This window comes from Salmo trutta, chromosome 18 (genome assembly GCF_901001165.1).
Source record: "Salmo trutta chromosome 18, fSalTru1.1, whole genome shotgun sequence".
NCBI lineage: Eukaryota > Metazoa > Chordata > Actinopteri > Salmoniformes > Salmonidae > Salmo > Salmo trutta.
The window spans coordinates 40918855-40934747 of NC_042974.1; the positions used below are offsets into that span (position 1 = coordinate 40918855).

A 15893-nucleotide genomic window follows, 5' to 3' on the forward strand; every position below is an offset into this window, starting at 1 on the left:
CCATGAACTGCAACACTGATGAAACTGATCACAAATCATCATAGCTGACATCTTCTCACACCCATTTAGAAGTTATGACACATCTTCACACTCATTTAAGTGACTGCGAGTATGTACATGACTCCCCGCAAATTATCACAGCAGATTAAAACTAATTTAAAATCTGTCACAGTGATGCCACAGGCATCATACCGTCTTTCAGTACAGGGCAACACCCCTTATAATTCAGCAGACCTCTAGGAAACTTCATTGAGATCACCATTGACTAGGTTGCTCCATAGGTTCATGGACTCATACTGTGGCATTGTACACTCATCATCACAATGACAAATTCATTACCCTGACGCTAACCCCTACAATCTCAGTTGACTCCTTGCTATGGACACTCAAAACAGCTCATCATATGCTTCACTAGCTCAACATCATTCCCCATTGTCCTCCACCATTCACTGCCTACCCACAATGGACTAGAACCACTCAATTGATACTTAATCAAGCACCTAAAAAACCCAATTTACTTCTGGCATCCAATAATACCATCTCATCGCTGTGTTCCATGCCCTCTACGCTCGGGTGATTCAGCACTCTGTGTCTGTAGAGCCCCTCCCCCCTCCAACGTAATATTAGTTCCTCTTGAGCCAGCAAACAACTCCCCAAAGCTAGCAGATAGGGATGCATACAGGATTTGTGTGGGAATGTGTTTTTTAATGACTCGCTTCTGTAGAGTCGGATCATTATCTGTGAATCAGCTGATTATTTACCCTCTGGTTATATCACCAGTCACCTGCATCATGGCTGGCACACCCACTGAGGCGCAGGTTATATGGAGGGAGGTCAAAGCTGTACAGGTGGACATGTATACTATCCATATGGAGGTTGTAATTGAAGCCTTGGTTTAATCAAGTCCCTCTCTGACCATCGTCTGATTGCTAATGGCCCAGCCAGGGTACATAAAGGTGTTAAAGGGATGGGACTCACAGTCTGCCAAACCTGGCAAGCTAGAGTAAGGCCCCCTTTGGATCTGTGGTTAACCCCACCGACTGCTTACCATTTAATCAATGCATCTATTTTCAATGCAGATATGAGGTGTGAGAAATAAATGAGAGGTTTTAACTGGTTGGCGTAGCAGAGTCACACCAGTAGAGCCAACTTGGCTGTTGATGTGTAGCGTAAGCATGAAAGTCATCACATTTACTCTGTTATTCCTGTGGAAGTAGGCTAACAGTCATAAAAAGGCAATTAACATTAAAGTCATTTAACAGATGCTCTTATCCAGGGACTTAGTGCCTTCGAAATCCTGCTTACTTCGAAGTATTCAGACCACTTGACTTTTTCCACATTTTGTTAGGTTATAGCCTTATTCTAAAATGTATTAAATTGTTTGTTTTCCCTCATCAATCTATACACATTAACCCATAATGACAAATCAAAAACAAGGTTTTAGAAAAACTGATACATAAGTATTCAGACCCTTTACTCAGTACTTTGTTGAAGCACCTTTGGCAGCGATTACAGCCTCAAATCTTCTTGGGTATGACGCTACAAACTTGGCACACCTGGATTTGGGGAGTTTCTCCCATTCTTCAGATCCTCTCAAGATATTTCAGGTTGGATGGGGAGTGTTGCTGCACACCAGAGAATCTTGTTTCTCATGGTCTAAGAGTCCTTTAGGTGCCTTTTGGCAAACTCCAAGCGTGATGTCATGTGCCTTTTACTGAGGAGTGGCTTCCGTCTGGTCACTCTACTTGAAAGGCCTGATTGGTGGAGTGCTGCAGAGATGGTTGTTCTTCTGGAAGGTCCTCCCATCTCCACAGAGGTACTCTGGAGCTCTGTCAGTGACCATCGGGTTCGTGGTCACCTCCCAGACCAAGACCCTTCTCCCCCTATTGCTCAGTTTGGCCAGTTCTAGGAGTCTTGGTGGTTCCAAACTTCTTCAATTTAAGAATGATGGAGGCCACTGTGTTGTTGGGGACCTTCGATGCTGCAGAATTATTTTGGTACCTTTGCCCAGATCTGTGCCTCGACACAATCCTGTCTCAGAGCTCGATGGACAATTCCTGTTTTTTGCTCTGGCATGTACTGTCAACTGTGGGACCTTATATATACAGATGTGTGCCTTTCCAAACAACTTCCAATCATTTGAATTTACCACAGGTGGACTCCAATCAAGTGGTAGAAACATCTCAAGGATGATCAATGGAAACAGGATGAACCTGAGCTCAATTTCGAGTCTCATAGCAAAGGGTCTGAATACTTACGTCAATAAGGCATCTTTTTATTTTTAATACATGTTTTCTCTTTGTCATTATGGGGTATTTTGTGTTGATTGATAAGTAAATATTTATATTTAATCCATTTAAAAATAAGGTTGTAACATAAAAAAATGTGGAAAAAGTCAAGGGGTCTAAATACTTTCCGAAGTCACTGTATAGTTAGTGCATTCATCTTAATATAGCTAGGTGGGACAACCACGTCACAGTCATAGTAAGAGCACTATATATGTGGACACCCCTATGTGGACACCTATGTGTGGACCACTATGTGGACACCTATGTGGACACCCCTTGAAATTAGTGGATTCGGCTATTTCAGCCACACCCATTGCTGACAGGTGTATAAAATAGAGCACACAGCCATGCAATCTCCATGGAACTGTGACTTTCAACATAGCACCGTCATAGGATGTCACCTTTCCAACAAGTCAGTTCGTCAACTTTCTGCTCTGCTAGAGCTGACCCGGGCAACTGTAAGTGCTGTTATTGTGAAGTGGAAACGTCTAGGAGCAACAACGGCTCAGCCTTGAAGTAGTACACAAGCTCACAGAACAGGACCGCCGAGTGCTGAAGCGTGTAGCGCGTAAACATTGTCTGTCCTTGGTTGCAGCACTCACTACCGAGTTCCAAACTGCCTCTGGAAGCAATGTCAGCACAAGAACTGTTGGTTGGGAGCTTCATGAAATGGGTTTCCATGGCCGAGCTGTCACGCACAAACTTAAAATCGCCATGCGCAATATCAAGCGTTGGTTGGAGTGGTGGACTCTGGAGCAGTGGAAATGCATTCTCTGGAGTGATGAATCACACTTCACCATCTGGCAGTCTGACGGACTAATCTGGATTTAGCAGATGCCAGGAGAATGCTACCTGCCCCAATGCATATTGCCAACTGTAAAGTTTGGTGGATGAGGAATAATGTTCTGGGGCTGTTTTTCATGGCTCGGGAGGCCCCTGAGTTCCAATGAAGGGAAATCTTAACCCTACAGCATACAATGACGTTCTAGACAAATTCTTGCTGCCAACTTCGCGGTGACATTTTGGGGAAGGCCCTTTCCTGTTTCAACATGACAATGCCCCCGTGCGTAAAGCGAGGTCCATACAGCAGCAATTTTTCAACATCTAGTCGAAAACCTTCCCTGAAGAGTGAAGGCTGTTATAGCAGCAAAGGGGAGACCAACTCCATATTAATGCCCATGACTGGAATGAGATGTTTGATGAGCAGGTGTACACATACGCTTCCTGTGTGAGTTAGGGTTGTACGCTACGGATGTTGTAGAGAATTAACTTGCAGGATCAAGTCACTGCTTTGATGTTTGCAGAGAACGACAGCACTCTGGGAGGGGACACCATTTTCATCCGTGATGGAGAGGTCTTTGAGCAGCTCCGTCTTATCAAGGTTGAGTTTGAGGTAGTGGGCCGACATCCAAGCTGAGATATCTTCCAGGCACACAGAAATGCATGTCGCCACCTGGGTGTCAGAAGGAGAAAAGTAGTTCAGTGTCATCCGCATAGCAATGATAGAAGAGACCATGTGAGGATATGACGGAGCAGAGTAACTTGGTGTATAGAAAGAAGAGGAGAGTGTCTAGAACCGAGACCTGGGAGACAACAGTAGTCACCTGGTAGGATGCAACCAAGAATGTGCAGAGCCTGAAACGCCCAGCCCTGAGAGGGTGGAAAGGAGAATCTGATGGTTCAATGTCCACAAAGGCAGCTGATAGGAAGAACAGAGGAGAGAGAGTCAGCTTTGGCAGTGCGGAGAGCCTCCATTACACAGAAAATAACAGTCTCGGTTGAGTGACACGTCATAAAGCCTGACTGGGGAGGGTCAAGATGATCGTTCTGAGAGAGATAGAGAGAGAGTTGGTTAGAGAAAGCATACTCAAGTGTTTTAGAAAGAAAAGAAACGGATGCCGGTCTGTAGTTTTTGACATTAGAGGAGTTGAGTTTTGGTTTCTTGAGGAGGGGAGCAACTCGGGCCATTTTGATGTCAGAGCGAATGCAGTCATGGTCAGGGATGAGTTGAGGTAAGTGAGGAATGGGAGAAGGTCTACAGAGATGGTCTGGAGAAGGGAGGAGGGTAAGGGTCAAGCGGGCAGGTTGTCAGGCCACCGGACCTCACTAGTTCCAGGATTTCATCTGGAGAGAGAGGGGAGAAAGAGGTCAAGGCGTACGGTAGTTCTGTGTGAATGGTACCAGTGGACTCCAAATAACAAGGTAGCGGCTACTCTTCCGGGGTCCAAACAGGAAACAAAGCACAACAAATAAAATGCCTAAAATACATAGTATACATAATATAATAACATAGTTTACACAATATAATAACATAGTATACATAATATATGATGGCTCCTGCCCTATGAGCTGTTCCAGATCACGCAAGCCAAGAATTTATGCAAGCCCAACTACATAACGGGGTGGCAGGTAGCCTAGCAGTTAGAGCATTGGGCCAGTAACTGAAAGGTTGGTAGATCGAATCCCCGAACTGACAAGGTAAAAATCTGTCGTTCTGCCCTGAACAAGGCTGTTAACCCACTGTTCCTAGGCCGTCATTGTAAATAAGAATTTGTTCTTAACTGTCTTGCCTATAAAAAATAAATAATACAGTGGAAATTACAATACAAAATATATAAAAATGGCTGTCTCTTCACAGTCTCTGTTGTGCTGTAAGGTGTTCTTTTATCTGGGGTTTTTTATCTGTTTTTATTGCCAGCATGAGTTACCTAGGGTAGCATAGAGTTCCGTGTAGTCATGGCTCTTTAATACTGTGCGTCTCCCCGCCTCTGTTCTGGACCTGGGGACTGTGAAGAGACCTCTGATTGCATGTCTTGTGTTGTACTGATGAGTGTCTGAACCGTGTGCCGACTGCTTGAACAGACAGTTCAGTACCTTCAACCATCAACACCTAGCACAAAGACCAATAGTGATGCAGTCAATCTCTCCTCAACTTTGTGCCAGGAGAGACTGACATGCATGTTACTGACATTCACCCTCTATGTACATCTAAGTGCAATAGGTGCTGCTCTGTTCTGGACCAACTGCAACTTGCCTATGTTCCTCTTTGCCGCACTTGACCACACAACTAGGCAGTAGTCCAGGTGGGACAAAATTAGGGCCTGTCTGGTCGACTGTGTGGTCAAGAAAGCGGAGCAACGCAATAAAGCCACTGATTACCAAAACAACAGCAGTCACAAATTGCCCTGCCCCTTAATCCTGGTTGGTGTGTCAACAATCATCTGCAAGTCATGAGCTAGCCACAAGACAGTACTAGACAACAACAGATAAAGACAAATTTAAAGATGACAAAGATTTTTTGGCACATCCATTGTACATAGCAATCTCTCAGGAGGGAACATTCCCAAAATATTATGCCTTGTTTTCTTGTCCCGTGGATTGGAGAATGAGGAAGAGGTCATTACTCGACCTAGAGCCCCGTGGTAATTGAAATTAGGGAGGGGGTTGAAGGAAACAGGCGACATGATAATCAATTTGAGGCTGTATCGGTAACAAGAGCTGCTGGGGGGCTCCAGCTCCCTATGAAGAGACCAGATGGCCCCAGCCCTGTGTGGGCCTGTAAGGGGGGAAGGGGAGAGACAATGGGAGGGAGGGGGGCATGTGCAGGAAGGGATGTATGGGGCAAACACTTTTAGCTGGATAGAGGATTTTGTGTGTGTGTGTGTGTGTGTGTGTGTGTGTGTGTGTGTGTGTGTGTGTGTGTGTGTGTGTGTGTGTGTGTGTGTGTGTGTGTGTGTGTGTGTGTGTGTGTGTGTGTGCGTGTTTGCCTGAGAGACGGTGCCATCTGCCAGCAACGCACTCGGGGTTCAGCAGATGTGTTCTCTGACACTAGGGGTGCAGCAGAGAGGGATGTGGAGAGGGTCCTGACACACCGCAGTCTACCTCTGTGGGAGTGAGGAGACAGACAGCTGAGTGATTGGACAGCTGCATGGCACATGACACCCACATACGCACATACACACCATACCACAAATGCAAACACACAAATGACTCTCTTGTACCGGCTCTATGAACACTCACTTTTGATTATAAATTTGATTTGATTTGTTACTTTATTGTGTAACTATTTCCTTTTTTTAATGCACATTTTTCTTACTTTTTAACTCTGCATTGTTGGGAAAGGGCTCGTAAGTAAGCATTCCACAGTAACGTCTACACCTGTTGTATTCGGCGCATGTGACAAATAAAATTGGATTTGATTTGACATGCACAGATGCACAAGTCCACACATGCTAATACAGTATAAACACTCATATGCTCACACAGACAAACAGAACTCAGTTTTTTTCCATTGGACCCTGAGGGTAAAGGCCCTTTTGGGGACACAGGAGGGGGAGGATGTCTGGTCAGGTCTGTCCTCATTTGGCTGCTGTCCTATTATTGGTGTTAGACAGACTGACTTCAGGGCCAGCAGATGACAGGAGAGGCATCTCCCAGGCAGCTGTAGAGTACTTCTAGACAGAATGTATGTGTCTGGTCATTGAGCAGAGTAGAGCAGAGCAGCACAGACAGACTGAGTGAAGGAGAACTTCCAGATCTCAGTGAATGGTCACCGTGAACCCCAGCTGGCCAGACAGGCCCGGCCAGTCATCTGGGATTGGCTGCAGGGACCAGCGGGTACCCTGAATGCACATCTACGACCTTTAGAGAAGGCACTTCCTGTCTACAGCACCAGAAGCGGTGTGTTAGTGTCTTCACTGTGGAGGGAGTGTGTGGCAGGGGTACTCTAGTTTTCACAGACTTTAGTGTCTAGCAGTTGTCTCTCTTTCCTGAGGCTAAGGTTTTACATTGAAATCAAAGTGTGAGAGAGTCAGTCTTATTCCCTCTTTGTTTATGGTGGTGTTGCTGCTGGTGGCAAGCACATGCAAGCTTAAAAACGAATAGACACTGTGGACATGAGTGTGACACCCCCTGTAGCAGTGTGTAAGGCCCATCAGTGTCCTCATCCAGAGAAGTGTTGAATCTTGTTAACACTATTTTATGAGCGTGACACGCACCACTCGTCTCAAGCCGGCTTCCACCAACCAACTGCTCCCATTTTTTATTGCCGAAAAATGCTGTTGTTGCACCATTTTCCCCAAAATCTCTTGAAATGTTAATTAATGAGGGATCTGTAAGAAAGCTGCCAATTAGTGAGACCTGACAGATGAGCAGGCCGTGGCGCCGGATGCTTTGATGACTCCGACGTTCAGGAGAGCTGCATATTTGTTTGGCCTGCAGGGCTGCTGAGAGGAGGGGCACTGTTTGATTTAGGGCGAGAAACAGGGTTAGCAGTAAATGGGCGGCTTGATAGCAATCAGCAACGGCCAGGAAGAGATCATTATGGGGGAAATTTTCAAGGTTCCTAAAGTATTTACATATTGCTTCTTTTTTTCCATCCACTCAAATATTAGTTTGGTCAAGTGATGCATAACTCTGTCTAGCTCTCTCTCAATTTAGTTAGGTTCAATCCGGTTCATATTATAGACAGTGTTATCAATCTATATCAATCAATCGATTATGAATCTAGAGATGATGGAAAATGAACTAACCCTGTTGTCCTTTTTGTGACAGGCGAGCCCGCGGTGACGAGGGAGAACAACTGTCTGAATGCAGCCAAGGCCTGCAACCTGAACGACACCTGTAAGAAGTACCGCTCAGCCTACATCAGCCCCTGCACCAGCCGTGTCTCCACTGCGGAGGTCTGCAACAAGCGCAAGTGCCACAAGGCCCTGCGGCAGTTCTTTGACAAGGTGCCACCCAAGCACAGCTACGGGATGCTGTTCTGTTCCTGTCCAGCCGGCGATCAGTCGGCCTGCTCCGAGCGCCGGCGCCAAACCATTGTACCAGTCTGTTCCTATGAGGACAAGGAAAAGCCCAACTGTCTCTCCTTGCAGGCCTCTTGCAAGACCAACTACATCTGCAGGTACACTAGGATAAACAGTTGTCAGAGTACGTAATATAGTACACAGGCATCTTGCAAGACCAACAACATCAAACATGTAACAGGGCAAACAATCACATAGTCTCACGTGTCAGACTCCACATTTACAACACAGACTGACCAATGCCAGTGTATGGATAAAATTACATTTAAGTCAACACTGTATTTCCCCAAGCCGTCTTTCAGATAGCATCCTCTGTAATGTGAAGAGCTGCTACAGAGTACATGTCCTAGCCCACCACCAAAGTGATGGGGTGTCTAAGTTAGCACAGCATGGAGGTTGCTATCATACCTTCGAGGTGTTGAGAAATATACCAAGCCCTGATAAAAGCTGTGAAAAACACCATAAACAAACCTGTTAAGATAACTGGATACTATGTTGGGAGACTGCATCAGGAATAGACCATTACCATTCAACATGTAATGCATATAAGCAAACACTAAATCTACCTACAATAACTGAGAGTATTCAGGTTAAGCTGTGAAACACTCCAATTCTCTTTCTGAATGCATGTCTTTTCTGCCTTAAGTGTTTCATTTAGCTGTCATGTAGCAGTATTCAGGCTAGAATAACTGGGCAGGGGATTGGATGTGTTTGGGTTAAGTGGCCTGTGTATCATTGGCAGTAATAGAGGCTGTATTGAAATGCAGTGAAACAGACTGGACTCAATGAGTGACGTCTGCCATTGCCTCTAGAGCTACAGCACTCTGTCTGGGATTAAATGGAGGCATTAGTGCAAATAAATTGGTTCCATTTCGATTCCAGCCTCAGGGCTGTGCAGTGTCTCTCTCTCTCGCTCGCTCTCTCTCGCTCGCTCTCTCTCTTTGTCTCCCTATTTCTCTTATTTTCTTTCTCTTCACTTAGAAAGATGTTCTTGTTCCAGCTCTCTTGCCCTTCTCAACAAATGTGTAACACCAGGTGGTACTTAGCATCCCAACTCCATCATGAGTGGTATCCAGAGCTCCTCTCTGTTTGTGGGGAAGAATTATAAAACCAGGCATACTTGTTGGCTGCTCCTTCACCATATGGGACATGTATCACAGAGTAGAATCAACACAGACCCAACCATGCTGTGTGTATGTGTGTGTGTGTGTGTGTGCGTTTGCGTGCCCGTGTGTCCGTGGGCGTGTGTCTGCGTGGGTGTGTGTGTGCGTGGGTGTGTGTGTGCGCATCAGTATGAGTGCTTTGCGTTGTCTATTTGACAGTGACAGTTCGTTTTATAAGAGAGATAAGAAAGTTCAGATACACTCACTGTTTTTGTTGAGTCTTTCAGGTCCCGTCTGGCTGATTTCTTTGCCAACTGCCAGTCTGAGCCACGCTCCCTCTCTGGCTGTCTTAAGGAGAACTACGCTGACTGCCTGCTCTCCTACTCTGGCCTTATCGGTGAGTCTCTCCCGTCTCTATTGGTAAACTGTTCCTCACACACATTGATGAGTCTTCCTATGGTCTCATTTTCTCACTGAATTTTTATACTGTCCCCTGAGTGGATCTCATTCCTGTTGCTATGCTCATCTGTCAGAGAGGGTGCCCTTAATCCCCTTCCCATCTTCGCTCTAGCACAGCACAAACCAACGTCACACCACTTCCTCATGCCCCTTCACATCATCTGATGAAATTAGCTTATTGTTCAGAGGAAACCAAGGAAACCAAGACTCATAGTTGCAGAAAATGCAATAGAGCGAGAGAATGAGCATGTGAAAGAGATAAAGAAAGAGGAGGAAAGTGTGTAGAGAAGATTAGTCTCCTTTATCTTCTGCTTCTGTGTGCTGAGGGACCCACCCTAGCTCAAGCCATCACATTTCCCGTACTAGCACAGCTGTAGCAGATAGTACACACAGCAACCAGCAAACGGCAATCATTTTGCTGCAAAACAAAAATGGCTTGTTTGGACGGACGCCAGTAGAGGAACAATGCGTTGAGGAAGCAAGAAATCTCTGACTGCAGCTATTTAGTTTACTTCCTTTGGAAATACTCCATGATGATTCTAGTGTTACATGTTGTTCAGAGAATTGGATGAAAATCTAGCTTGACATTTTTGGGGGGCTAACAGTTGCAGTAGGATAGGGATTCAACATTGGATGATGGTTTGGGGCAATGGGAGGTGGAAACTATTTTGTCTGCTACAGAGAATAACATGTTTTTAGAAAACAATATGGTAGATAAACTTTGTATCTTTAAGTAATCTACTGTGTTTCTTTCCCCCTCCTTATAGGTACAGTGATGACACCCAACTACCTGCGTTCTCCTAAGATCAGTGTTGTTCCCTACTGTGACTGCAGCAGCAGTGGCAATGGCAAGGAGGAGTGTGACAAGTTCACAGAGTTCTTCACAGACAACACCTGCCTCCGTGAGTGACTGACCAGCTTCCTCCTGTCCTCTCCGCTCCGCTTCATTCTCTTACCAGTTTCCTGTCTCCTCCACCCTTTCATTGTGGGTCTCCTGCCAATTGTTCATCCCTCTCTCACCTTCATCCTCCCTCTCTCCCAAGTGATACTCCATCTCTCCTGTGAGCTCTTTGCCGATGGAGCAGAAAAGCAGAGAGAGAAGAGGAAGAAACAGGCTGTGTGGGTGCATGCATGCATACGTGAATATATGTTTGTGTGTGTGAGTAAAGGGTTCCAATATCCGCATAGCTCTCCCAGATCAGCAACCAGGGCATTGTCTTCTAACTCTATGACCGTCCTTTCACATATCAGACAGCTTTAATTAACCTACCTCCCCTCCCTCCCTCTCCATCCTCTCCTGCTTTAATAAATACGGCTGCTTCACTATCACCAGGTGTCAGGCCTCTGGAGATAGGAGATCCACGGCTGTGGTGCTTTTCTTTGTGCAATCACAGCTCAACTTCCTCTGCTGTGTTATTGGTATGGCATTGTCTCTCAGCGCTTTATTTCCGTCAAAGCCAGTAGTACCCAATATAGTCATGCTCTCACTGACCCTATGCAGAAGTTTGTTTTCACTGTATTATAGAGTTGTATAAATAAATGTATTCTCCATGTGACAATGATCACAACACAGCACTATTGCAATAGAGACATTTCTTTAGTGGAATTTCAGTGTCGTTGAAGCCTCTTTGACCCACTGCTTTTGGGTTTTTGTTTTGAGAAAGAAAGCCATTGGGTAGTCTATCTCGGATCATCAACTAGATTTAGCTGCAAGAAGAAAAAAAAGATATTGAGAAGGTAGCCTGGCGGATAGGAGTGTTGGGCCAGTAACCAAAAGGTCGCTAGATCGAATCCCCGAGCCGACAAGGTAAAAATCTGTCGTTCTGTCCCTGAGCAAGGCAGTTAACCCCCAACAACAACTGCTCCCTGGGCACTGATGATGTGGATTAAGACAGCCCCCTGCACCTCTCTGATTCAGGGGTTGGGTTACATGCGGAAGACACATTTCAGTTGAATGCATTCAGTTGTACAACTGATTAAGTATCCCCTTTCCCTTGTCAGGGGGCCAGAACATAATTATAAATAATTTGCAGACTGCATAGTGACAGCTAGAAGCCTAAAACATATATATTTGACTAAAACATAATAATTCCAAACATTGCTTACATTTGTATACAATCTCATATATCTATATTATGCGTGGGAATACTTTGGAACAGATTTCCAAAATGAAAATCACTTGGAGCTGTTTTGCTGGTGTGTTTAGTCTTTTATGTACAAAGAAAATATATTTATTTATTTATTTTGCTCAGAAAACTTGGGGGGCCAAAGAAAATCATCCGCGGGACACCAGTTGGGAACCCTGGCCTATCTAGACAGACGGGTTTCTTCCAACAATGTACAAATGTTCCATCATACATGACTTTAATTAGACCAATGTCAGTTTGTCAGAGAGGAAAGGGTGGCGTTGGGAAAGCCGTCCAAAGTATTATCTGTTCATGTACTGCCGTAAACATTTTCGGGGGCTAGCGCTGGTGGAGGATATTTTCAATGCGTGTATATCGTAAGTGAGTAGTTTGCTTGCGCCATGATGTCAGCGTTACATGCTTACAACCACTGACTGGCTGTGGCTAGATCTAGCCTAGCTATCTGCACATTGCCCACATGAACACATTGCCTACATCAATTTACTATAGAATACTACAGTACTTACTATAGAATTCTGTAGTAAACTGTAGTATACTGTAGAACATTGGTTCTTAAACCTCTCCCCTGGGACCCCAGACATTTCACTATTTTGTTTGATCCCTGAACTAGCTCACCTGATTCATCTAATCAAGGGCTTGATGATTAGTTGACAAGTTGAATCAGGTGTGCTAGCCCTGGAATAGATCAAATACATGAAATGGCTGGAGGTCCCCGAGGAGATGTTTGAGAACCGCTGCTGTAGAATAAAATACTACACGCTGTGGTATCCCTCAATCATGTGTAGTACTTACTATAGAATTTTGTAGTATACAGTAGAAAACTATGGTAAAGTCCTAAAAAGCACTACAGTTTAACTATAGTAATACTACATTATTTAATTTGCATCTACCCAGTCCATTGCCCTCCCCTATATCCTAATTTGTGCCACTCATAAGTGAGAAACCATCACGCCAAGATCTGTTCAGACCTACCTACCTACCTACCTACAGGTTATGGAAAATTTGCTATTTTAGCTTTTGTCCAGTAAGTTTCCTGAAGGAGAAAGAAAAAACATTATGGTAAATACTAAATTAATATCAGCAAAAACAGTACAGTAAATACTACAGTATACAACAGTATTTATACAATAGTAAACTGTAAATATTACAGTGATGTCTGGACTAAAGTCTGCAAAAGCACTACAGTGAATACTATAGTATCAGGAATCAAGGTACTGTAAGACCCAAGTGCAAACTGTGTGAAGTAACAATGTTTATTGTAACAACAGGGGCAGGCAAACGACAGGTCAAGGCAGGCAGAAGTTGATAATCCAGAGTAGAGGCCTAGGTACAGGACGGCAGGCAGGCTCAGTGACAGGCAGATTGGTCAGGCGTGCGGGTACAGGGTCAGGTCAGGCAAGGGTCAAAAACCAGGAGAACAAGAAAAGAGAAACTGTAAAAAGCAGGAGCTGAGACACAAAACGCTGGTAGGCTTGAACTAACAAGACGAACTGGCAACAGACAGAAAACACAGGAATACCCAGAGGATAAGTGGGGAAGATGGGTGACACCTGGAGGGGGTAGGGACAAGCACAAGTACAGGTGAAACAGATCAGGGCGTGACAGTATAGTATATTTTCATTTGGGTGTGTCCACCGATGTCATGTTTCTGAGGGGATTGTTTTTAAGCCCCGTCTACACAAACTCATGATTTGTTAGGAGATTTGTCTGAAGGGCACCCTCCCCAAATGTTTTCCTGCCCAGAAAATACGACATAATTCCCAGACGATGGGCTCTTTAGCCAACATCTGCATAACGGTTGTTTTGACGGTGTCGGAGGTGGAACTGAGTTAGAGCTGTCAAATTCACAAGTAGCTCCGGCATTATACCTAAAGCGGACATTGCCATTGGTTGCACAAGGTATCACTGAGAGAAATCCCATGCAGCCATGTTTACAAGTTCGAACACTGGAATATGAGATTTGATTTTCCATTTGAAAACGTAAATGAGTTAGGTTTTCTCAATTAAAAAATACTACATTTATTGAAACCAAATATATGATTCAATGCCAAATGTTTTATTTGATTATTTCCAAACCTGTATTTCAAGTTGCAACCTATTTCTTTCAACACGCAACTTACTTTTACACTTTGGTTAAAAACCTAATAACAAATACAAACTAATATTTCTGTTACGCTGGCATGAATGATTCGGGAGACAGGCGTAGGAATGCGTAATAAGGGTTTTTATTAAGCCCAAATTACGGAGTGCCGTGTAAAGACACAGGGACGAAGATCAAACAAACACGTAACAAAACACAGGGTAGAAACCCAAAACAAAAAGAGTGAGGAGTACCTCGAATAAATAACACACGCGCACAATGATTAAAGCATGGGACGAGACCCGTAATCATCTGCGCAATCCACAAAGGCACGAAAGTCAAAACACACAGCACAGGTACTCACACGCACCAATGGACATTGTAACAACAATCGACCACCCAATGGAAACCAAAGGGCACATATATACAAGTACAATCAGTGGGAATAGGGGCCAGGTGTGCGTAATGACAGTTCTGGAGTTATCCGTGACAATTTCATGTAAATACAAACCATTTTTTCATCTTGTTCAAAGTTCAAATTTTTATTTGGAATTACCTATCCAAATGTCTTCAATTAGGTTACAAGCAATTAAATAAATTCCCTGTAAATCAAGAAATTAAGTTGGTTCAATAACTTGAAATAATGTTTCCAAAAATATTCTTTGCACTACACATTCACATTTAGTAGCTACACTATCATAACCAAGCATTGGCTACTGTAACATAGAAACCTTATCATGCTCTTTAGTATCACATGCTCTTATGCAAGTATCAGCACATATGCTGGCAGTGTACAGGTTTAAGTTTAAATAACAACTACAACAGACCACAGGAACTGGAATGACCACTCTCACGGGTGGACAAAAATAACAAACTGAAAGCCACACCCCCAATAAGCCACACCTCTAACTCTTCTGATGCTTGAGGTGTTGAAAGCAATTTAGGGCTCTATTCAATCTGTATCGCTGAAGCGTTAGAGATTGTGCGATAGAAATGTAAAGGAAATTTCCAATTGAGCTGACATATGCAGCATTTACCGTGAATGCAGTCTCCGCTAACGTGGGGAAATTGCCTTTGAATTTCAATCACACTGTAAAGCTGAACTTCCGCAATACAGATTGTATAGAGAGCCCTTGGAAACATTCATTTAATTAAAAAAAATCACATTGATCTGTCGAATTTGTTATTTGATTTCAGGCAAAGTGAATAGATTAGGTTGAACATATCAAAGCGTAATTTTCAATTATTCCAATCAGTATAAACACTTCAGATTAACAACAGCGTCATCCCACTTTTTACAGTGTAGGTCTGTGATTTCCGAAACTACCATTGAGAGGTCAAGCTACTGTGGTTATTCGGGGTGTTTCGCTCTGTCACTACATGTCTCTGGGCTCCTCAAGACATCCAGGAAGAGCCTGTGAAGTTTTTCCGAATTAAACTGTGTCCATCTCTCCCTCTATCCCATTTAAAATGTACATTTTTGTCATTTAGTAGACATTTATTCAGAGGGACTTACAGTTAATGCATTCATCTTAAGGTAGCTCGGTAAGACGACTACAAATCACTGTCTTAGTAAGTAGCACATTTCAGTGCTAGTAAGAAAAGAGAAGTGTTGAGCATAGACTTAAGGAGGGGAGGGGCAGTTCTGGGAGCCAGTGGAGAGTGCGAACGAACAGGGTGACATGTTTCGAACTTGGGAAGGTTGAACACCAGACGGGCTGTGGCATTCTGGATAAGTTTCAGGGGTTTGATGGCACAAGCAGATAGCCTAGCCTCTGATGTCCTCAGAGATGCCAAGGCATGGTTGTGCTCTCTCTCTCTCTCTCTCTCTCTCTCTCTCTCTCTCTCTCTCTCTCTCTCTCTCTCTCTCTCTCTCTCTCTCTCTCTCTCTCTCTCTCTCTCTCTCTCTCTCTCTCTCTCTCTCTCTCTCTCTCTCTCTCTCTCTCTCTCTCTCTCTCTCTCTCTCAATTCAATAGACTTTATTGACATGTAAAGTTAAATGACTTGCA

General features: G+C 44.1%; 1 protein-coding gene across 1 annotated transcript in view; it reads left to right on the top strand.

Moving 5' to 3' along the window:
- The window catches only part of gfra1a (gdnf family receptor alpha 1a), a 95184-nt gene that overhangs the window by 59767 nt on the left and 19524 nt on the right, over positions 1–15893 (top strand). The window contains exons 4-6 of the mRNA XM_029698595.1: positions 7842–8193; positions 9486–9595; positions 10425–10559. Of these exons, the coding sequence (XP_029554455.1) occupies positions 7842–8193; positions 9486–9595; positions 10425–10559 (597 nt within the window). The remainder of the gene's footprint in view (positions 1–7841; positions 8194–9485; positions 9596–10424; positions 10560–15893) is intronic.